The sequence below is a fragment of the Schistosoma mansoni genome, chromosome 4 (assembly GCF_000237925.1).
Source record: "Schistosoma mansoni strain Puerto Rico chromosome 4, complete genome".
In the NCBI taxonomy this organism is placed as follows: domain Eukaryota; kingdom Metazoa; phylum Platyhelminthes; class Trematoda; order Strigeidida; family Schistosomatidae; genus Schistosoma; species Schistosoma mansoni.
In genome coordinates this window covers 22,348,596-22,373,176 of record NC_031498.1, presented here as the reverse complement: position 1 = coordinate 22,373,176, position 24,581 = coordinate 22,348,596, and the positions used below count along the sequence as shown (strand labels likewise).

At 36.4% G+C, this 24,581-nt stretch overlaps 2 protein-coding genes across 2 annotated transcripts in view; one reads left to right on the top strand and one right to left on the bottom strand.

The window, feature by feature from the left end:
* Window positions 1–2,941: 2,941 nt before the first annotated feature.
* Smp_042060 (hypothetical protein) lies at window positions 2,942–12,214 on the bottom strand (the record flags this gene model as incomplete). Its single annotated transcript, XM_018797218.1, has 7 exons — window positions 2,942–3,400; window positions 5,137–5,246; window positions 5,844–5,933; window positions 5,977–6,116; window positions 6,165–6,257; window positions 6,299–6,492; window positions 12,204–12,214. The coding sequence occupies 7 exons, from the start codon at window positions 12,212–12,214 to the stop codon at window positions 3,238–3,240; spliced, it is 801 nt and encodes a 266-aa protein (XP_018652282.1). The 3' UTR covers window positions 2,942–3,237.
* Window positions 12,215–19,427: 7,213 nt separating this feature from the next.
* The window catches only part of Smp_042050 (hypothetical protein), a gene marked incomplete at its 5' end in the record, with an annotated part of 24,988 nt that continues 19,834 nt past the window's right edge, over window positions 19,428–24,581 (top strand). Inside the window, 4 exons of the mRNA XM_018797217.1 lie at window positions 19,428–19,487; window positions 19,525–19,602; window positions 19,645–19,997; window positions 22,107–22,249. Of these exons, the coding sequence (XP_018652281.1) occupies window positions 19,428–19,487; window positions 19,525–19,602; window positions 19,645–19,997; window positions 22,107–22,249 (634 nt within the window). The remainder of the gene's footprint in view (window positions 19,488–19,524; window positions 19,603–19,644; window positions 19,998–22,106; window positions 22,250–24,581) is intronic.

The window sequence follows — 24,581 nt, the reverse complement described above, 5'->3', positions numbered from 1 at the left end:
TTATCTATAATAAACGGCAATATAATCTTTATAGAAGTCTGATATTATTGCTTTCCCAAAGTGACAGATTATAAATGATGTAAAGAAACAACTGATTAATAATAAATAAGCATACTTGCAACTAGAATGAATGATACTAAGGTCTTGTTTGGGTGGAATACAACACACATTATGTGTAAACAACCAATAATGAAAATAAAGAAAAAAATTAAAACAAATACAAATAATAACTATGTGAGTGATAAATTATAAATGAAGAAAATCATGAATGAACAATTCAGTTAAATTTTTTCTTTAATGTAACTTTTCTCTTATATAATAATTTGTACTATCAATGTTGACAAAATGACGTAACTCTGAAGTTATTAAACAAGATGTAATATCTTTTCTAGAGATGGTGGAGAGGGTTTGTAGCTCAGGTGAATGATTTTGATGGAGTTTTGTTCCCTGAACTGGATGGTTTGGTTGTGGAGCTTCAACCGTCCTTCTGAACGACATCATCAGCACAAACTTCTACTATTGTACTCAAATCAATGAGTGTACAAAATATATTCATTCAAAAAATCCATTCGCGTATTTGTCTTATTTAATTCCGCCATTCGCTAACAAGGGATTAAGTCAATTATTAATAAGAGGACAGTCAGGATGTATATTTTGACAAGAATCATTCATACGATCTATTTGGAGTCAGACCCACAGCCACTAAAACCTGGTTAGTAAATTTAGTGTAATTTAGATCCCATTTCTCCTCACAATGGCTTATTATGTTGTATAGATTATTATATTATAATATATTAGTTAGATATAATGAAACTGATATTCAATCTCTAGTCCCAGGTACAGTTACATAGGTTTTAATAATTCGTAAAATGATAAAATCACATTAAGATTAATAAGACTGGCTAGACTAGTCGGTTATAAATTGAAACAATTCAATTATGATTAGGTGATGAAATATTATTTTATTATTGTAACATTCGTCACCAACGACATTGGATAGTCATCTTAACATATCGAGAAGTGAAGTTGGAAATGTGTACTATAAGACGTTTAACCCAGTGGTCTTCCAATTACTTGGGTAATTCGCTTATCTATTTGTAGAATTTAAAACTCAAGTAATTAAAGTCTAAGGGCTAAGTTTCTGGCTCAAGATCTGCAGGTCCTGGGCGCTCTGTTGAGGAGTCGTATACTTGGGAGTAACAGTTGTTTATAGCTATCCCGTACTGCAACTGAGACGATTATGTTCCACTTTTTTGTTTATTATCAAACTTGACCTCCAATAAACTATCTGAAGGACGCATGGTTCATAAAGTTCCTTAAAGTGTCTTTTACAGTATTTTATCTCAATATTAATTGTCACTAAAATCCGGTCTATTCACACATTCATTGATTAATCGATAGGACAAGTGATCACAATCACGTGTGCATAGCGATAAATAAAACAATTACGTAACTAGTAATTTAAGGTTCGAAAAGAATTTATTTTCTGATTAACTGTAAAACAATTTAAAGGAAATCTCACTGAAAACTTAACGAAATATTGGTAACATTCCATTGTTTACTAATACTATTAAATTATATAAATGTGAATTGTAGAGTGATTACACCAAGTCTTTACTGCTGATCAATATTCTATTGCAAACTACAGATTTCTAGTTCACAATAAAGATGAAAGTAAGAAAATTATCTATTTTCAGTAAGGGAACTTGTGGAGATTGTAGTATTATTAACAGTGGAATTTACGAGTCAATCTGAGCTAGAGTACCGTTGAAAACTTGGAAACAATGGAAGGGCCATTTCTTCCTAGTATGGGATTCCTTATGAGCGAGACCGAAGATCCCGGGTTCGAATCACGCATGCAGATCATGGATGCGCGCTGTTGAGGAGTCCCATACTAGGACCGAATGGCCGTCCAGTACTTCCGGGTTTTCAATGGCGGTTTATTTAGATCGACCCGTGAATTCAACTGTTAAAAATAATATATTTGTTTATTGTGTGTATCGTTGCTCATAATTTCGGCAAATCAATTAAGTATAGTTTACAATGATTAACTATAAATAGCTCATCGCAATACAATTATATTTATTTAATGTAACATTCTTTTACACCATTTCAAAGTGTATGTTGAATCAACTTACAACATTCACATTCGAGTGGATGAATAAGTAATCAACACTGCAGAATTTGAAATTAATTCCAAGACGTCCACGTTTGATGACAATGATTTTGTTGTGTTACCTGTAGCTAGCTGTAAAAGCGAAATAACTTTTGATTCACAGAATTCATTCGCGTGTATCATGTACTATTCACAATTTATTTTCTAATTTATTATATTCAATTCCATAGGACTAATTCTTATACGGTAGTTCACAATTCTTGACAAATTTTGTCCATGAGTGAAAGTAAGTTAACCCAATAAATTAGTCATAAGATATTTTGTCTCTCCTCTACTTCATCAATTTTCAGGTTTTGTTTTATTACTACAGACTACATGTTTAGCATTGCCTATTTATACGAGTGACGTTGGCTAGTGTAGGAGTAAGTTGGACGAAAGCTATTTGTGGCTAAACCAAGACGTGATATCAGTCCATGAAAATCCTAGACTGTTGGAGTGAAATGCGTTAGTAAAATTCAGACTAATTTGTTGTGATCTTAGTGCTTATCATTGGGTGACATGGTTCAGAATCGGTTACAATAGCACCGGAGCATTTAATTTTTGTCTGACCTTAGATCTCAAGTTTCAACATTATATCATACTTTGATAATTCAAAAACTCACTCTTCAATCTTTTCTACTATTCCTGATACTATCACTATTTTTACTATTCCAGCATTTATCTTAATAATGTCATCTCACCGTCCTTGAAAGGATGAATATATGCACCGAATTTTACATTGCTTACGAAGACAATCAGTGTTTCGTTGGTAGAAGAAAAATCATTGAATGCTTCAAATCTCAAAATTAAATGGTTCTCCGATCTAACACATAAATACAATGACCAAATGAGTAAAAAATATTAAAAACAAAACTTGTTCAAGTAAAAAATGATTCTGTAACATAATTTCTTTTTTTTAGAAAAGATGAAAGACTAATGAAAATGGAAAGTTATCGAAATGTTGTAGGTTTGAAGCCGTCAAGATGTTTTATTATCCCCTTACTGATTTATCTTTAGGGTAAATAGATAATAATATTATATACTATGGTAGTTTTTAAAAAGAAAAGTTCATATTTATTTCTTTATGTATCTTGACGTACAATAGAAGAATGAAATATGTCAATAGTTGTTGCAGAACATGTACGAAAGTCATAGTCATGTACACCGAGACCACAAAATTTATGTTCAGGTCGACGTATATAATCCAACCCACGACCAATTTTAACAATCCATCCACTATCAAATCTGTTTTTTTATTTTTAAAAACAGGAAAAGAAGAAAACGAGAATGATTCCAATAAAACACAAATGGATGATCATAAATAAAATTAATAATTTGTTTAGTGGTAAGTTATAGTGACAACGTAAGTATGAATGTGGTTTGATTACAGCTACCACACCTAATAATTACATCACATCTAGAAAAAAGGTTAACAAGATGAATCTAAATTGGATTGATTAGATATAGCTTTACGTTGGTATATTTTTTATGTAGTCAGCAGTAGAAGCTAGGATGTGCATTTAGTCCTACCTGGGACTTTTCATGTGGATATATCTCCAACTCAGTGTTTTTATTCATACTGAGATTTGAACCCAGTAGCTGACCATTTGCAATTTTGAATATCAACAATAAGAAATTACAAACTTAATTAACACCTTTATACTCGTTGAACAATTTGATGACTACAATGACACAGTAGGTAAATAGATATTCTGTTGATAATTCAAGAGACAGATATTCAGTTCAAGTCTCAGTGTTAACATCAACGTCAATTAAGAAATTTCAAAAGGTTATTGTTTATAATCTATTCTTTTTTCACATTTCAATAAACTATGAGATAAGAAGATTTCATGGGTTACGTTTAGGCTACACAATAACATCGAACTGTTGAAATATCTTATAATTAGTAGACTTCGAACAAAACTGTAAATGTGCCACTTTTTTGTAAGACTAAATAATGTCAATGAAAATGTTAGAGATACCACAAAAACACCAAAATCCATGATTACTACAATCATTATTGTTTTTTAATCAGTACCCTTACGCACCACTCATAAAAAAGCATGCATATTTGATCACTTTTTCCATTGGTTGCTTTTCCCCCCAGAGTAATATGTAAGTATTATATGTACAAGTGATGTATTTTTAATTTCATTGAATTTTATTTCGACAGAAAGGTTCTTCTACAAAGTCTAGAGCCTTCTATCTTTTTGCTTAAGTTTAATCGTTTTGTTAACACTAAAGTTATATTGTGTATTAATCATTCGATTCATTTATTCACGTTAAATACTTTCTCGTATTAGCACAAAATATAGAACACGACAGGAAGGAAAAGAATACTCAAAAGAACCCAAACATCACTGAGCTCTGATTTTCCTATAGATTGATAAATTACATCAAAATGAAGTATTAAAATTATTAGCCTAAAAGCTAGCAACTATTATGATTATGAAAAAAGTTAACTAAATAGACAGGCATAAGATAGTTACCCATGAGTTTGTAGCGCATTCGCTTTTTAATGTTCAATGTGTGTTTGGTATCAAGTATTTTCGGGTGTTTTTCCGTTCATCTAGCAGGTGAATGCTGCATGCAAGGGTATAATTTTAACCGAGGATTTTATTTCACTTTCACTTCATTTGTTTTATTCATCCGGCAAGTTGGGAGGCGCTACAGTGAGGCATTCGTAGAAGACATCTAGATAGTTTCAGATCATTAAAATGAAATCCTCAATGAAAACCATGCGCTAACCCAATAAATAAACAGAAAGATGCTCAAAAATGCTAGGTTTCGCACTTATATTGAACACTGGAAAAGGATGGTCAACCTCACGACACATATATACACTTATCTTTTTGGATTGACCACAATATTGGAACATGACAGTTTAAAAGTTTTTTTTCAAATAAAGCCGAACAATTACAATCCGAGACTATCAAAACGAAACAAAAACCAACATTGCATTTAACTAATCAATAACTAACCGTATCTCTCGATCATGTAAGGTATCTGAGAATGTCCACTCAAAAGTAACTGAATGCTTTTCTAAATCCCCTTTTAACATATTAAACTTTTCTATTTGTTCATCTGGAGATGCTATAACAAGATAATAATAATAATAATAATAATAATAATAATAATGGTAATTATAGAATAGGATTTATTTGTCCAATAATAATAAACTATACAAAAAAGAAATGAATTACACTCTTATAGAAAACTGCATCGTTGGTTGTTATGAGTAGCTTATTAAAGGTATCGCTGAATGACAGCATACAACCTTTTTTTCCCCAAAAACTAGCTTGAATCTATGCAAGAAGTAGATCAGAATATTATCAACGCATTAAATAACGCTGAAATACTTATAGGTATCATTTCCAAGATTTGACTTGATAATTTCAAGTAAATTGAGCACTGGGTAGATTGTTATAAATAAATAATATATTTGTAATATCCCAGAGAGTAGGAAAATTGGATTTTCTGAGAAGTTGGTGATAAGACGTCTGAAGCTATATAAGCCTCATCATTCTCTTCATCGATTAATTTCAATTATATTTTGAGCTGCAAATTATTTTTGATCAATGTCTAAGAATTTGAAAAGATGTACTCTATAGTGGTGGAAAATAAATATATTACGAAAATTGATTTTTGACTGGGATTAAATGGATTAATGGTGGACAAATCAACAAACCTGGGCGTCTTCTCCAGTGGTCAAATAAATATTTTTTACCTTCGACACTGATTGAATGATGACTTCACAAAAGTGAGAAAAATTCTCAATCTAAATAGAAATAGTTTTGCATTAATAAAAAATTTAGATTAACTTGATAACTATTTCTGATATACGGATCTTCCACCCAAACTTTGCCAACTGTACCATCTTCAAGAAATCTTCCAAAAACCTTCTTGTAACCGTAGCCAGTAGCACCTTCCTCTATAACAACTTGTTCGTGATAATTTCCATCTAATATGAAAATAAGTTGAAATAGTTTATTTTCTTAATTTGACTGACTTTCCGATTCCTTTTTAAGTTTTTCCTTAAGTTTTTCTGCATGGGTTATATACTCTGAAACTTTCAGCCTGAATCTGTCTTTGAATTCTGGTTCTAAAAACAAGAATTTAGTAGTGGAAAGAAATATATATTACGTGTATTATCAGGAATAGAACGAAGAGCTTTGATGAATAAACCAATACTTTCTTCATAGCATGTTAAACTTTCAGTAAATTTTAATTGTTTCTCAAGTACTATGGGTCGAAGCAAAAAATTGAGCCCGCTTCTATCAGGGGATTCGAAAGTCTTCGTAAAATAATCCTTGCAAGTAGATTTTTCAACAAGTTGGCTGTTTTTTGGAATGATGATTTCAAAAAAAGATCAAAATTTATCATTGATTTTATCGGAGATAAACCATGTAGTTCATTATGATTATTGTAAGAGAGCAACTATGTTTTACAAGACATAAAACTGATATTTTCTGGACAAACACAAATTTACAATCAAAGTCTGAAATTGAGTTGACCAGTTTCTTCCCAGCATATAAAACACTTAGAAACCATACCAATTGCAGCCCTGAGGTAAGTTACAAGATAAATTAGCAAACTATAATGGAGATTCTCTTACTGAAATAGTCTATGATATTATTATGGGAGTTTTTGATGATCTGGTAATATGAAATTTCTGGCTGTTAAAATTGAAAAATAGAATGTTAATCAGTGAATGGATGCCATGATATGATGCAGTCAAGTGATGACTGACAAGACTGTACTACTGGCTTAAGCCCCCGAACGATTAGAAATCAAAAACAAGACTACAAGATAGATGATATGGGTTTTGCATCATAAAATGACACGCTTATACACAAAATAAGCGTGACAAAATGTCATAAGGGATTGGAGGAAATTAGCTTATGGGTCACTTATTCTGCAATCAATTAAGACTTAACTGCTGGACCTAGTCTTTGGGCATCGTATTACCTCCCTCACAATGATGCGGAATCCCTCTGTGACAACACTAGTAATTTTATTTTGTTTCACATATTCTTAGATTTTATTGTAAATCACGTTTTTTTTTGTTTTTTTTACCGAGTAAAACTGGCTTACTGACATAAAATATGAAATACTTCGTTTCACCTTGAGTAGTGTTCAGGTTATGACTCATGTAGGAATATTTTGATAATTTCTGTAAGGTATTGGATCAGTTGGATGCATGTTGATCTCCACTCATCACCCACTGATACCTTGCACGATTTTTTCTTGTTAATGTACAAAAATATATCGAGCGATGAATTACTAAAATAGAAATCGTTATCGCAAGTTTTCATGGGTCGCAGATTGAGAAAAACTCGACACCTGACGTTACCGAAAGTGATTACTCGTAGAAAAATGGTTCCACTATAAACCTCAACATTCGAAGTCAAAGTTCATGTGTTTTTTCCGAGATTATAGACCAAGGGAAGAAAATGGATAAAGAGGTGTGTGAAACCAAGGCTATGACAGGTTACGTATGGGGAAGTGGTTGGGAAACATAACGAGATCGCAATCATTGACGAAGAAGTATATCATCTGACGTACGATAGCAACAAACAACACCGTTGTAAATACTAATATACGTTTACAGAACACTACAACCCCTGAACGACACACTAGAAGTTAAACAGATGATACATCCAAAAAAGTAGATCTACATCTCAAGTGAACTTGAGAGGATTGAGCAATGAAAATGAGAGGTGTTGAGGATATGGAATTCCTAAATACAACTTACAAGGAAGGAGACCAATATTGATTTGAGATGACTGTTTTTTACACTATTTTTTTAATTCGACTTTTATTCCTGGACTTTTAATTCACTTTTCACTATGATTTGTTTTCATTAAAAACTACTCGGTTCTCAAACCATAATCATTTTAATTGACATATAACTGATTATGTTGAATATCTTCTGTTCTTCTGAGTCTTGATTGATAAAACTTTCATGTGACAACTACGCTGCTTACTCCGATTAGAGAGGCGGGGAATAGGATAGCGGTAGTCTCGTTCGTGAAAGATTAGGCATCGAATATACAACTTGAGAAGATATAAATTAATGAGATAAAAGCATCATCAGAAATTATGAAGCTCAGAATCTGTGGAAAAAACAAATAATAAATGCACTTGTAAACGATTTTGAGCTATGTCATTGAATAATTAGACAGGTTTTACATCCTGTTGAGTGTATTGAAGAAACTACCCCGTGTTATGCACTGAAGCATACAGTTACACTTACCAATCTACGTATTTATTGGTTTTGATATTTGATTCTACACGGATTTTTCTTAAAGGGATAACTAGTAAGTACGCAGTATTATTGAAAGGCTTATACTTCGATAACCAGGATTACAATGCCTTCATAAACTAGTCGGTTAATTTAGGTCAGTCGATTAAAGTACGTTAAAAACAATATTTGGATAAACAACATATCTCTTCATACCATAGTCAACTTCATATGAGCTATCTTATATCCTTTTTGATAGAACCAATATCTCCGAGACTGGTCATTAAAACGTCTGAGTGCAGTAAGGTCAAGAATATATGCAAAGTGGACATCTTCAGGTTAAACACTAACTTACGGAAGGCAGTTAACAGATGATAATTGCATCTGTCCCAAAGGAATGTTGTCTTATATCAAGAGGAAAGTAAGACGAAATGACGGGATTTACTAGCCACAGTTATGCGAGAACTAAATAGCCAGCTGAATCAGACCTATTTCAACGGAAACCGCTGTTACACTAAATTTTCTCTTAAATCTGTCACTGTAGTTCCGTATGATGGTGAAAATCTTTTTAGGTGAACTAGAGTCGAAGAAGGTTAGACGTTATTCTCTACACGTTTTCGAATGACTACTCAAAACCAAGAAAGTTCATGTATATCGATGACCTCTGTTAACCTGTGTAACGATTCTCAGTCTAGCTATTTGGTTGCTACATGATCGACGCTTGAAAAAGCCGGCATCTTGATATCAAAGGTGAGGGTCTACCGGACCTCTCCTAAAATGGCTTAAGGATTTCCTGGTAGGTCATAGAAAGAAAGTAAGAATAAATTCCAAGTCTTCTGTCTGGAAACCAGAACTTAGTGGAGTACCGCAGGACTCCGTCCAAGGTCTTTTACTTTTTATACTGTATGTAAATGAACTCTCAAGTATAGCTGAGTCCCCAATGTTGATATACACTGATAATGAAAAAATCTGGCGAGAAATGACAGGGGACGCAGATGAATGAGCACTTCAGGCAGACTTAGATATTCTGACTAGCTAGTCTAAAAAATGGATGGTGCCTATCAGCGTGGAAAAGTGTGTCTACATGCATTTCGGCGATACAAAGGTAAATAGGTACAGCTTAGAGGAGGTGCCTGTACCCACGGCCCGGTCCCACAAGGATCTTGAGGTGACAGTGAGTCACGATCTTAAGACCACGACATACTGCCACGAGGTTGCGGCTAAAAGGGTTTTGAACCCTATAGGCCTTAAGACGGACATTCACCAAGTCAGGCACTTCTATGTTCATTACAGTACACACAATTTTAGTGAGAACTAAACTTGAAAACTGCATTCAGGTTGCAAGCCCTTACTAAAAATGAGTCGGATATCCTGAGAGAAGTACAGAGGCCATCAACCCGTGCAGTGGAGTTGGGAAACCCTGATTCCAAACCAATGGTGCACATTGGCTTCAGGATCCTGAGGGAACAGATGGCGTATGAACCAATCGTTGGTCATCGGCTATCATGGGACCGCATCTCCTTACGATGCGCTACTGCCTTGTGGATTAGGCCTCTAGGTCAAAGGCTCCGGGTGTGGCCCCTTAAGAAAACAACCTGCTTCGGTCTGGGCACCCGAGAAGTATCATAGCCCTTACACAATTACATGAAAAGACATTTTTTGTATGGTGCACATATATCTGGTGCCCCCTTGCACCAATATTTGTGTTCAAATAAATAATAATAACCCGTGCAGTTTCAAAACTCCGGGGTTTACCATATAAAGAGTGGCTGGAAAAGCTAGACTTCTACCCAGTCCAATAGCAGACTAAAAGGTGATTCCATTTTGATGTACAGAATACTGGGAAATTATTTTGGACCTGATATATCCTCTTCTACTTCCTACCAGACCGGGACAACTAGGAGGACATAGCAGGCGAGTAGAAACACCAAGAATGAACAAAGTACTCATGGAATACAGGTTTTCGCACCGAGTCATCAATTCTTGGAACCTGTTACCCGAAGCAGTGGTGTCAGTCACAACGTAGAACTTCGTACATACGTACATCACTTCGAGTTGCCATACCACATTAGCACAGAGATGCAGTTGTTGACTCAAATCCCATAGCGGTAGAAATAGTAAGAGTATAAAAGGTAATCCGAAAGATTAGGGTTTGAAGATGCTATTCAGGGGGTACAATCCAGTGAAATAAATTTGGAAAGAGAAAAAAGGAAGGGACATGAGGAATTTAGGAGAACACAAAGAGTGGATGCATTTGTGCCATTGCAAACGATTTTGAGCCATGTCACTCAATGTCTCTAACCATCGATTGCTATCATCTCGCGGATCCCAACCAGGTAGTCTACACCTACCAACATGGCTCAGTCCAATTGTTAGTGACTTCATGGATTTGTGCCACGTTTTGGTCTGGCCGCCCCTAGCTTTCTTCCAACCTGCTCCTACACCATAAAGCATTGCACGTCGGGGCAGTCGGTGGTTGGGTATACGTAACACATGTCCCAGCCACCTCAACTGATGACGTTTCACTACTTCATCAATCGCTTTGTCATCCTTATCTAGTACCCGTTTCCTAACGACTGCATTACTTACTCGATGATCCCAGGATATACGAGCAATGATTCGAAGACACCTATGGTCGAATACTAGTAGCCTACGAGTATCCTCTACTCTTGCCGACCATATTTCACTGCCATAAACTAGTAGGACGAAACGAACTGCTGCGCGGTAAGACCGTCCTTTGGTTGCTAGACGGATAACTCGCCTACGCCATAAATGACGCAATTTCACGAAAGCTAGACGAGCCTTCTGTAACCGTGCTGAGATTTCGTCACACACCAGACTACATAGGCTGATGAGACTCTCAAGATAAGTGAAGCGACCGACACACTCAACTACTTCACTCCCTATTATTAGTTCAGGTGTCGGTGAAACTCAATCCTGAAGTGACATTTTGCATTTCGAGGGGGAGAATTGCATCCCGACCATGCCTGCATTGTTGATTATAGTGGTCCGAACCTTCAATTGACTCATTTAAGAGAAGACTAGACACTTACAGAATCATACTAGAAAAGAAATAGCATAGGTCTTAGGTCTTCTGTCCTCACTACGCAATCAGAATCTCTCATTCTGTCCAACAAAACTTGTATAGCTTGCTAGGCACTGTCAGCAGTGTGATCCCTTTGGTAAACCAGGACAAGCAGAAATGGAACTTTTGTCACAATATTTTGATTTTAGGACGTTTTAAAGAATCACATGAATGCATCACAATCAGCAAGAATTACGGAATGTAAGTGAATCAATAACTTCAGTGCTCCGAAGTCCTCATGCATAATTGATTTTGTGCAGGTATAACCAAGTAAAATATGATTGCAGTGGGGTAAGATAGTGTAAAGAATGGTCAAGGCATCAAATTAAAATCTTTGAGAACTAATTACAAATTTCTTCGTCCAAATCTCCATATTTCGAAAAAGCTGGGTAAAATTAGGGGCTTTCCCAAAGTCGTAAAAAGGTCACTTTCCCAGAATTCCCAGGTTTTTTAAACTATTTTTTCAAAACTTCCCCAAAGTTTTCTATTGCAGCTTCCCCAAAACGTATAAAATTTTCCTCGAGATAGGGAGATTAGCGTAATTTCCAAAACTAGCATAACTATAGAGAATTTCAAAGTGAGGTTTTCAGAAACTTTCGGAGAAAATAACTCGAGCGCCTAATATTCCATGCACAGTTTATTTAAGAAAATCAAAGCAATAAATAATTACTGATATCATATCACAAACAGACTAGTGGTTACCAACCTACATGTTTTATTTAAGTTTCATTTGCTTATGAAAGTCAAAGGAAATTTGAGCAATGTGATAGTGAAAGTAATTGCGCTGCGTTTGTTTTGGAATATTTATGGTGTTCCCCTTACGCGAACAAACGTTGACCTTGACAGTTTCATGAAGATTGATAACCGCGGCTAAAGTCAATTCGTTTCGAAGATGAACTACTCGACTTAAAATAAAGGTCACATGACCTTTTTTAAACCAATACTTTCCGATACCATGAAAGTCAGTTATCATTCTAATACGTTAATATACGGTACCGATTCATTTTTAGTTTGGTCGCGGATTTCAGTGACAGCAAAAAAATGTGGGCAAAAAATTTAGGCTTCAACAAGATCTCATTTTTAGTGCTTTTTAAAAAATAATCTTTCAAATTCTTAATTGGAAGTAACTTGAATATTAACGGTATAATTATTTCACAATAACCGTTTATTATCAATAAATCTACTTTAATACGACAAAAAGAAGTTAGGACGTTTTCTCAGTAGAGAGATCAAAAAGACATTCGACCATTTCTATTATCAACTTCGGAGCCGCTTAAAGCACTCGTCTCCTATTTTAAAGGAGGACTATTCCCGTTTTATTCCTAATTTGTCTTGTAGTGTCTACTGTTTATTGGATATTTTGACATCCAATTCATTCAAATAGGGTGAGGAATAAGAATCATGCATGCGAAGTCTGCAAAAGTTTCTTCGAAATGATGCTGTTCTTCGAACTTATTCATCCAGTGTACATTCTGTACTTTTTACTGATGCATCACCTGTGGGTATTTGTGAAGTTTCGGAACAGGAAGGTAGTCCAGTTATCTGTGTTTCACGCAAACTTACTGTCACTGAACAAGGTTATTCACAACCTCGGTGAGAAGCATTAGCTATGTTTTGGGCTGTTAAAAGACTTCATAAATATGTATTTCGAAAGAAGTTTACCAGTGTTACTGATCATGAAGCTTTAAAGTTGATTTATCATCCTGAAACGTCCTTAACATGTTCTTCAGCTGGTTCAATGATGGGGTATTGCTTTGAGTGCCTCTGACTATACGGATCAGCACAGGAGTGCCAAACAAATTCAACACATTGACTACATTTCACGACAATCATTAAAAGATAGACCTGTCAATACTTCAGACTATTTGTTTGTGCAACCTTTGCCGGCGAGACGTCCAGATCACACTAGGGAAACCCGTAGACACTTTAGATGTATATTCAGTGCTATACGGAAAGGTTAGAATGCTAATCTGAAACGTAGATTTCCTGTCTATTATTCAAAGCGGGATGAGTTACCTACTACTCCTGATGATATTTTGTGTTACTCCTCATTTATTGTGTAAACCCGTCCTTGAAGATCTTCACAGTGGACGTTTAGATGTTGAGAAAGTGAAGTCCTAGGCAAGACTCACATGTTGGTAGCCAGAGACAAATGCAGATATATGTCATACAGCAAATAATTGTGAAAAATATCACAAGCTGAAAAGTCAGCCTTCGAAGTGGACTCCATGACCAGTATCGTCTGAGGGCTGGGGGAGAATTCATACAGACTATGGTGGTTCATTTCTTGGCAAATACTATGTACTTGTAGTCACTGATTCTTTTTCTAAGTGGCCTGAAGTTTTTATCACAACTTCATCAAATTCTGACCTCACAATCGAAGCATTAAGGAAGGAGTATAGTAGAGAAGGGGTTTCCATGGTGTCAGTGACTCATAATGGCTTTCACTTCGCTGTGGATGCAGTCACTAATTGGTTGAATGGCATAGGGTGCAGAAACCTGTTTATTACTCTCAGGCACCCTTGTTCTAATGGTCAGGCAGAAAATTTTTACGGGACATTGAAAGCTATTCTATTTCTGCCTCAACATTTAATGAGCTAAGGATGGGAGTGGACACATTTCTACTCCAATTTAAACCTACTAAACACTCTATGACGAAAGAGACTCCATCAAAGCTATTAAAAAGGAGAATTCTTCGTTCGAATATGAGGTGTCTGGAGTCTATAGAAGTTACATATTATCGTGGGGATGGTCGTCGACCAGCCACGGGGATGAACGTTCGAAAATCTATGGTGCGAATTCTAGATATCAGTGACTTGAGTATAAAGAAACGATATGTAGATCAAATACAATTCCAGGACCCAGATGAGTCTGTTCCAATTTCGGTTGTTAATTTTATTACTAACGAGTGCATTCTAGATAATACAGAACCTACATCCAATACACTGTTGGAAAGACACAGGATGAACTTCAGAAGAAGATGAACGATCGATTACAGACACTTAGGCTTCAAATTAGGCTGTAGTGTTTGTATGAACCAATGACTCTTTTGTATTGATGACTGCTTGATTTTGAATTCCAAATACAATACATTCATTCGTGTTTATCTAACACTACCTGATTAAATTGCGTTGTTTCTGGGATTACTAGTTTGCACCATGATTCAAACATTCTAAAATGTCACAAAGTCATATCATCGTCTATTCTGACTCATCGTATCGTAAGAATCAGCCATATAAGATCTAATTTTTCTGAAGAGCACATTTCTGTTGGGTAGAAGGTAATATATTTAGTACAAAACCGAATAGCCTGGTAGCACTGGTCGGCCATTTCGTCCTTTTGTGGGACTCCCCAGCAGTGAGCATCCACAACCTCGCCTCGAGAGATTCGAACCCAGGACCTACCAGACTCGTGCCAGAGCACTTAACCGGAGAACACTGAGCCTGCATCACACAGTTATCATCTTTGGTTTAAATTAGAAAGTAAGTACACGTTTATGCCGGCATAATGTTCGTATCTGTTGATTATCAGTCGCACTTGCATTAGTAGGCTAACTGAAGAAACAAAAGTATGGCCGTAGAGAGGAATAATTGCAACTGGTGTTCCAGCTGGATTGTTAACTTCAATGCGTTTTATTGTTTAGCTGTAATGGGATCTAAAAAGCTGTTAACACTTATGAGTTGTTATCAAAAATTATTTTATTACGTAAAAATACTGATAATTATGTAGTTCGTTGAACGTGAGTATATTCGCAAGATATATGCTCTAGACGAGGCTCATTTGACACAGATCATCAACATAAGTGATCTGTAGCATTGACGCAGTCGCACTTGATGGAGAAACTCTGGAAAAATTGAAAACGTTCACGGTTCTAGGCGGCATCGTCGATGAATAAGGAGAATCTGATGCCGACATGAAGGCAAAGATTGACAAAACATGGACAACGTTCCCACAGTTGAAGAACATATGGAACTCAAACAACTGCCAACTAATATCTCAGTCAGAACTTTCGATGCTAATTTCGGGACAGTTCTACCGTACAGAGCTGAAACTTCGAGAACCAATACAACCATCATATAAATAAAGCACAAGTATTTATAAACAACCTTCAACGCATATAACTGAATGTCCCTTGGCAGGAATCCATGAGTTACGATATACTGTGAGAGAAGGCAAAGCCGCTCCCAGTTGAGGAGGAAATGAGGAGAAGAACTCGGAAGTGGATAGAACATACATTACGGTAACAGCTGGACATTGGATACTAACCACATTAGTTTTAATGGGCTCATCTAGCTGGAGGCGCTCGATCATGCATCCGCACCAGATCACGAGTGGGAACGCCGTGTTCAACTTCTCATACAACCGCTAGCCAGTTTAGATCAGTCACTTCTCGATATATTGATAATGTATCAAATATACCTTCCAACCTCCTCGCTTCTGACTTTTGATTTGATTGGGTGGGCACGATTCGATTATAAAAGGTGTTACCATAAAGTGTTGTCACCAAACTGCATCACAAGACAAGCGCTAACTTGAAGTCCTGAAGGGAAACGGAAAAGAGGAAGGCCAAGGAACACACTACGTCGGGTATTAGAAACCAACAGGAAAAGCTAATGTAAAGTGTTGCCCAGGACAGATTTGGATGGTGAATGCTGGTGGGTGGTCTATTCTCATACATGATGGTTAACAAGGTGGGATCCTCTAGAGCTTAGGTAACTTGGATAATTATTTCCTAAAGGCATGCCACGCTGACAAAAAGTTAGGCGTTGTGGTACCCTATGATCTAAAGTCTTACGCTAAATGCGACAAGAAAACCTGTCGAGCTAACCATACACTCACCACGTTGAAGTTCATTTTCGGCCAGTTTGATGGAAGAAATTTCCAATTAATCTTCTACAGTCTCATACTACCCCATGCAAAGTATAATAACATAGAGTTTTCCTCCTCACTGTGAAAGGATGAGAATACACTAGAACGCATCCAAAGGCGAGTCATGAAATCAGTTTGGGGACTCAAATCACTGAATCTTTATCCACTGAAGTATGTGAGTTTCAGAGGTGACCTTTTTGTGACTTATAGCATCCTAAATATTTCTTGGCATCCCCTTGAATACCTACCTAAGCTCAGTCCCAACACAAACCTTAGGGGTAACATCAAGAAATTAGTGACTCAACATGGCAGAAAGAACAGAAGGTATACCTTTTACCCTTTACATGTAGTCAAATCCTGAAATTCGCTGCCGAGTGAGGTGGCGCAAGAAAATTTCTAGGAGTCTTTTGGGAGAAAACTTGACATGCTCTTAAAATTTTAGGACTGTATCTCAAAATAGTTTACCAATTTTTCCCTTCTGTTTGTTAATGATACTTAAGTTAATACATAGAAGCACCGGTGATCCACTGCTACTGAATGTGGGAGCCCATTAAGCTAAAGCCTCCTCTATTCCGTTCACAAACACTCGGAGTATTTGTATTGGATATAGGAAGCAAACCTGCGCGAATTAGAATCAATACTTTACATTGTTTGTCCGCATGTAACATTCGGGAATCTAACTTTATCTCGTTATCGTTCTCCATTTTTTACTTTCGTCTGTCTTGATATAGTAAGGTACGTTGCGTGTACACTGACGATCCCAAAAAATTGGGGGCATGAAAGGTGATAAGACTGTTAAAATGACTTTAAGACTTAATGCTTTGAAGAAAATAGGAGTGATGGATTTCTAATGTAGCATGCATTTGGAAAACTATGAAACAGATAGTGTTCATGAGTTTAATTTGTTTCTTTCAGCAACACCATCTGAGAAGATAAAGTCAATCTTGGTGCTATCGGTAGAAAATTCACTTAGTTTGCAAACTGCGGCCTTGAATTCGAGTCTTATCCAACCTACTTTGTTTTGTGTTGTGGGGCAACACCATCAACCGTTAGTCAAATAGTGTGACTCATGACCCAGCTCATAAATATGTGTTTGTGTGTTGAGAGAAATAATGAATTCTCTTATATCAGATTATCAGGTTAGGTCGCCACCTACGCTCCAATGTCAGCTCATGAAACATTTTTGAAGTGGATGATAAGATATACTTGCCTAATATCATCTCCAAAAGTTTATGACGTGACTAATGCTTAAGTACTTTCATGAAGATAAGTTACTGGGACTGATCCATACATCACCGGTCTTATATGAATTTTAAAGCATCTAAATACTATTTCTCCGGGAACAAGTTTCAGTATCATTAGACATTCAGCTTTTACCCTTTTTATCATATGATCACATGTACTCCCTTCTCTTGCGCCTGTTATGTTTCTTCACAACCAGAGATTACAAACTATGCCCGCCTGACTAACTTGTAAAAAACACAAGATAAATCCTGATTTACTCTACGTAAGAAAAAATACAGACTTTCAGAACCGAACAGCTTATGAAATTAATGGTTGTATATACCTCAGATTGATACGTTTGTGCACTAAGCTAATTATACGTGAAACGTGACCATTAAGCGTATACGATACTCGTAAGTTACTAGTATTTGACCACAGATGCCTTAGAAATATTGCTCGCATCTACTGAGATCACCCGGTAAGTAATAGTAAGGTTAGACACATGGTATTAGAGAATGATGATAAATCAGTTGGTGAGGTTGTGAATCTTCATCGACTGAGATGGTTGGGCCACGTGTTACGTATGCCTGAACACCGATTACCACGACGCTCTGTGGCGACTAGTATTGGGGATGGTTGGTAGAGAGTTAGGGGCAGCCAAACCAAAACGCGGCATCAGATCTTGTAGTCACTAACTTCTAGTCTGAGCCATGTTGGTAGATGCAGACTACTTGGTTGGGGTCCGCGTGACTATCGTAACCAATGGTTGGAGACTCTAGGTGACATGGCTCAGAATCGATCACAATGGCGTAGGTGTATATACTCTTTATCTTCCCTTAAACCTTGAGATTAAATTTGCTTTATATCTGTCTTTCTTCCTGTACCATATCCGTGTATACAACCTTTCTTTTATATATTACCACCACTAAATTAACTACTATGAATTCAGTGTTGATCTTGTTGTGCTAACGAGGTATGGCAACTTGGACCGATGCATTTGTGTGCCTAGTCCTACATTGTAGTTGACTGACTGAAGTTAATTATACTCAATCCCAATACGATGAGTGAGATTTTCTGTCCTTTCTACCTGCTAGATAGGGTTTTTATAGAAGCTTTCTTGATAGAGAACCTGGAGAAATTCATTTGTATTCAAGTTTGTCGGATTATATATCGGTTACACAAGGATTACTGGTAAGAGAAGTATACAAACTCATCAGTTCTTACTGAACACAAAACCACAGTGAGTTAACCAGTGCAAACGAAAACAGGTCGAAAATCAAATTAACTTCATATTGAATTAAATAATGCAACAAGAAATACACTAAAATTCAACAAAATAATTCATTTAGAGTAATCACAGTAATGTGTGAAGAGTTAGCTGATCAAAAACCACCTTAGATCGATATGCAGATTTCCATAGACTGATTTTGTTTCTCTAATGTAATTGGAGGCGTTACATTCTCAACGCATGCCTAACATTAAACGAATTGGTCTAGTATCACTGTTATTACAATTAGCCAAAAAAATAAACCATAATCTCAGCTGCTAAACGGTCTTGGAACCACCATCATAGTTTCACTCAATAGACGTTTTGCAAAAAAGTACGTTAAACATCACAAATGTTTCTAAAGAAAGCTAATTCTACCTCATTCAGGTCGTTTAAACTTTAAATACAGTTACATCAACTTATGGTATTTTTTAGTAATTAATTGTTATGTCCATTAACAGAATTTCTCATCCTATTTTTGTCATTATCGCGTTAAGTTATTGTCAAACTAATATTTTCAGTGCCCTGCAATGGGTCGAAATATCTGCTATATTCTAGGATTTGTCACAATCAACGTATTCTAATGTCTCACAAAAAACACAAGCAAAAAAGAAAGCATAAGAAATCAAGCACTGATGATTCTGTAAGTTCTTGTGTAACATATTCAACCATTAATTCAGTCATCGGAAAGCGATTATGAATGGAAACAAGATGATCGAAATCTACAAGAAAAATCTACTGAACGAAATGACGTACAGGTAAGGCGAGATATTTTCAATAATCAGTCGTTTGTATTTTAGGAAAATAATTGGATCACTGATGTTAAATCTCTGGACTGCTTTTTTGATACATTCAGTTCAAAGCCAAGTGGAAATAAAACAGCGAAAAGTAGTCAGAATAATAACTACAAAATAAATGAGCTCAATCCTTACTTGAAAGATGGAGGGAGTGGTTTACCAAATAGTGAAACTTCTTCAAAATCTGTTTTGACAGACGACAATCAATCATGGCTGTACAAGTCATTCATTCGTTGTGTTGACACATCTAAAGAGACGGGCGTTAGTTTAAGAAGTGTATTGCTTCAGCGTTGGGATGAAGGTACTGTGAATGATATGTTGAATAGATTCGGAGATAGACATGAAAATAGCAAATGGTAATTAACTATTCGTAATCATATTTTATTTCACTATGAAATCAGCCTTTATTTCCATGTTTACTCTTATGGGTTATTTTCATTTCCCATCTAAGAGGTGTGAAGTTTTACTAACTTGGTTTTATTGAGGAATGTAAAGCAGGATAGGAAATAGCTGCAGCAATTACAAGCTGAGTAACAATTCATAAAACTTTCAAGCTTTACTTTATTTAGTTTTGTGAATATTAACCAAGCTACCACCTCTTATTTTATGATGTCAGTCCACATAGCAATCGTCTTGGTTTTAAAATATGATTGTAGAATCAAATAAAATTTATTGTATTCTGAGATCAAAATTTCACAGCATAGTACTAGACTGACAAAACTAGTTACCAGGGTAGTCTCATCATAATATGTCTTTGTATAAGAGTCTCAGTGTCACCAAGTTTCTCACTAACATACTATTTAACGAATATTTAACCTGAGTTGTGGTAGCAATTTTTTCCCCTAACTTCATTTATTTAAATGCTACTTATTTTCCTCTTTTTCTTTGACGTAGATGCTACTCGGGCCAGTAGGGTTAAAAAAATTAAACTTAGCGTATTTATGTTCTTAACTCTCAATATGAGTAATGCAACTGAATTAATCAACCTATATTGGCGAATGTTTCTAGACTCAAGTTTTATTGCGTATACCAATACTTGTTAAAATATTGGTATTTCTGACTAATTAGCTTAGTACTAAAGCAAAACCAATATTAAATTTCTTAAGAATTTCAAGCTCAACACCCCTATACGTCTTGGCTTACTTTGGCTAAGACGTAACCTTCATGACAGTTTGGACTTCCCTGACAGAGGCTATATACGCGTGGCCATGTGAGAGCATTTTGGGAGGGAGAGCGGACTCTACCCCACCAGGGCATTTGGGGGCCTTCTCGTGACGGGGGTGTTGTTTACGAAATTGAGAGGACGAAAAGAGAATGTTCGGTGCTTTAACCGGGCCGGTGGGCACGGCGAGTCCACCTAGGGGAGTTGGAAAACCCTGATTCCAAATCGATGGTGCACATGTGCATTAGTATCCTGAGGGAACAAATGGTGTATGAGTCAATCGTTGGTTACGGGCTACCATGGGACTGCATCTCCTCACGATGCTCCACTGCCTTGTGGGTCAGATCTTTAGGTCAAAGGCTCCGGGTGTAGCCCCCTATGAAAACCACCTGCTTCGGTTTGGGCACCTGGGCAGTATCACAGCCCTCACACAAATCAAATGAGATTTGTGTGGCGCATATGTGTTCGGTGCCCTTTTGTACCAATATTTATGTTTAAATAAATAAATAAATAAATCACGACCGTTTAGCTGTTAACTCACACAACGACACTTTGTGTTTCGGTTTTACGCAGTAAATTAGTATCAATAGCCTTTATACAACGAAAGTATGACTCAAAGCTAACTATATAACCATGTACTTCGAAAATAAATATAGATTAGTTATCTTATAGATTGGTAATTGATTATTATGAAAATGGATTATAGGGTTGTAAATTACATTATTGGAGAATAAATACATACACTTATTATCTACGTAAAGATTCATATATATCAGGCTATGCGCCCTACTTACTAATGTCAAAAGTTATCAGTAATATCCATTTACTACAAACCAACATTAATTGCAAAACAATCAGAAGCAAATAAATTTTCTGTATTCTAAAGTCCATCTTATAACAGCCTGTCAGAATCAACGGGAATATTCGTAGCAAAGTTTGAGAAATATAATTGATTCTCCGGTTACTCGTAAAATTGGTAATTTTAGTTATTATTGAGCAAATATATTTAATTTCATTGTCATTTTCATTATACTCTGGTTAAAGTAGACCGAATGATTTGCTGTTATATATAAATTCATCTGAAATGACAGATTTTCATTTCAAGTGAATGCTTTCGGTATGAAATAGGTGATGAAAATGTCCAGAATGACAATAAAGGCTCCGCGATTAGATCATCTAGCTTAAAGAACTCAATATCACTGTGAGAGTTTATTTCTATTTTTAGAAGTATATCTACGTTATCGTAACAGATTTTTAGTATGTAACACTGATCATCATTTCTTCGCTTTTAATACCTTTTCAGTTCCCGATCGCAACATAATTCTAACACATGTGACATGAAACCACGGTGGCGTAAATCCCAGACTACTGGTCCTACTACTGATAAAAATGGAAAATCATCCTCTCATTTACAGTCAAAAAGAGTTTATTCACCCGAAGATACTGGTATGCTTCTGTCTAAAACGACTTAATTAGTTTGTCCATTTTTGTTTTTCTTGTTATTTATATGTATTTTTTATCGATTTTCTTACTTTGGGGATTATTTATTTATTTTAACACAGATTTGGTACAAGGGAGTACTAGATATGTATGCGCCACACAATAACAATGAGAATGGGAAGAGAAAAAGAATGTAACGTGCGTATAAGAGAGAAGAAAAAAAAGAACGATAGCGACCATAGATTAGTGTATGGAAGTGTAATAATAGTAATAATAATGGGGAAAGCGGAAAAGTACAACTGGAAAGAATTACTTCAGTTAGGGAAGTTACAACCACTTTTTTATGAAGAAAGTAAGAGGTTACAGCAGGATCGCCACTGGCTTCTATTCTGAGCCATATCTGATAACGTCTCTAGCCACTGTGTTGCACTATCTCTCGGACCCCAGCCAGGGAGTCGTGAAGGACCAACAGAAGCTAACCCTTTGCAGCTTTCTTTCATACCACGGCACCATGTCATACACTGACCTCCTCTCCGCTTTTTCCAACCAGTCCCAGCGTCGGCAAATGATGCACGACGAGGAATTCTCTGGAACGGCATTCATAAAACATGTCCAAGACACCGAAGTTGGTGTTTCAAGATGGTGACACCAATTGAATTATCGTCTCCACACCCGAATATACTGTGCCGAACCTCTGCATTACTGGCATGGTGTTGCCACTGGATGTCAGCAATCCTTCGGAGACAACGCTGATCAAACAGAGAGAGTCACCTAACATTCTCAACTCGGAGAGGCCAGGTTTCACAAGCATAGAGCAAAACTGCTCTCACCGACGCGTTGTAGATCCGACCTTTTACAGCCAGACTAACATCATGAAGGCGCCAAAGATGGCCCAGATTGGCATAAGCCGCTCTGGCTTTCATTATACGTGCATCAATCTCATCACTCACGCCCCCACCAGCACTTATGTAGCTACCTAGATACACGAACTTCTCAACTACTTCAATCTGCTCACCATCCAGGGTGAGTACAGGATGAGAATCCTGCCAGTTTTGTAGGAGTACTTTGCACTTAGAGGGTGCAAAGCACAAACCGTACCTGCGGACACTGATTGCCAACTGATTAAGTGCAGATTGCATGGCTCGGGCATTATAGCACAATAAGACGATTTCATCCGCATACGCAAGGTCGAGGAGTCTTTCTCCAGGCAACATATCCACACCGCCATTACTTACATCCATCAGAGCTGTTTCCAGAATGTCATCGATTGGAAAAGTTGATGAGGAATGGTAAGATTGGGCAACCCTGTCTAACCCCACTGCTTGAATGGAACAATGGAGAGAGGTGGTCGTATGCCCTCACTCTGCCTGAGGTGTTTGTATACAGGGCCTTCAAGGTGTTAATGAACTTCACAGGCACACCCTTCTTCAATAGACAATCCCAGAGAACAGTCCTGTCCAATGAATCGAAGGCAGCCCTGATGTCAAGAAACACTACGATTGTTGGCCTGCGATAAGTATGACGGTGTTCTAACATTTGGCGGAGAGTGAAGATATTATCACCTTGGAGAGAGTTGTGTCAGATATGCAAGCTATATCACCGATGCTGTATTAGTTCAAAATCATCACCCTTTATCACAATTTTTTTCTACTATTGATGTTGAAAATGTAAACCTGGTATCTTCTGATTTAGTAGTCTAAAGAGTGCCATGCTTACCTTGGCATTTGAATTCCAACACTCTCTGTGAGGGCGACGTAGGTGCACGTTACTGAAGTCTCAAACAAAAATAAAACGGCTATTCATTACCCGTCCTAGTTTTCAAATCTTCTTCAATTACTACTGTCAGTTCATGATGGAACTATATTGAGCTGTATCATGGTTGTCTTTATACCAATGTGTTTATTTGTTTATACTCTTCAATTATAAAAACTAATATCACCAGCAAGATTTATTTAATAGAACTTTCACGAAAAAAAATTAAAGAAAATAATCACTCTTGTACGATATTTAGTTGTACGTTTACCAATCAATTATAATTTTTGAATACTCAGTGCAAAGTTATACCATTGGTTTTATTGTTTAGTTTTCGAAAATAAATTGTTTAAATTCAAACACGTCATTCTGTCTTTGGTAGCTGATCAACGTACTGTTTTCATAAGTGTTGGGGATGTCAAATCCCCAGAAATTACTTGGTAAATGGCTTAGTTTTGTAATTTTATTTTGAAAATTTGAATTTAGCTGTTTTCGCGCCAAACGCGCTCTTTTTACCTTCACGTCATATTTCCCACTTGTAAACTATCCCATCCCCGTCGCCAATTGATATGCTTGATGCTAATCG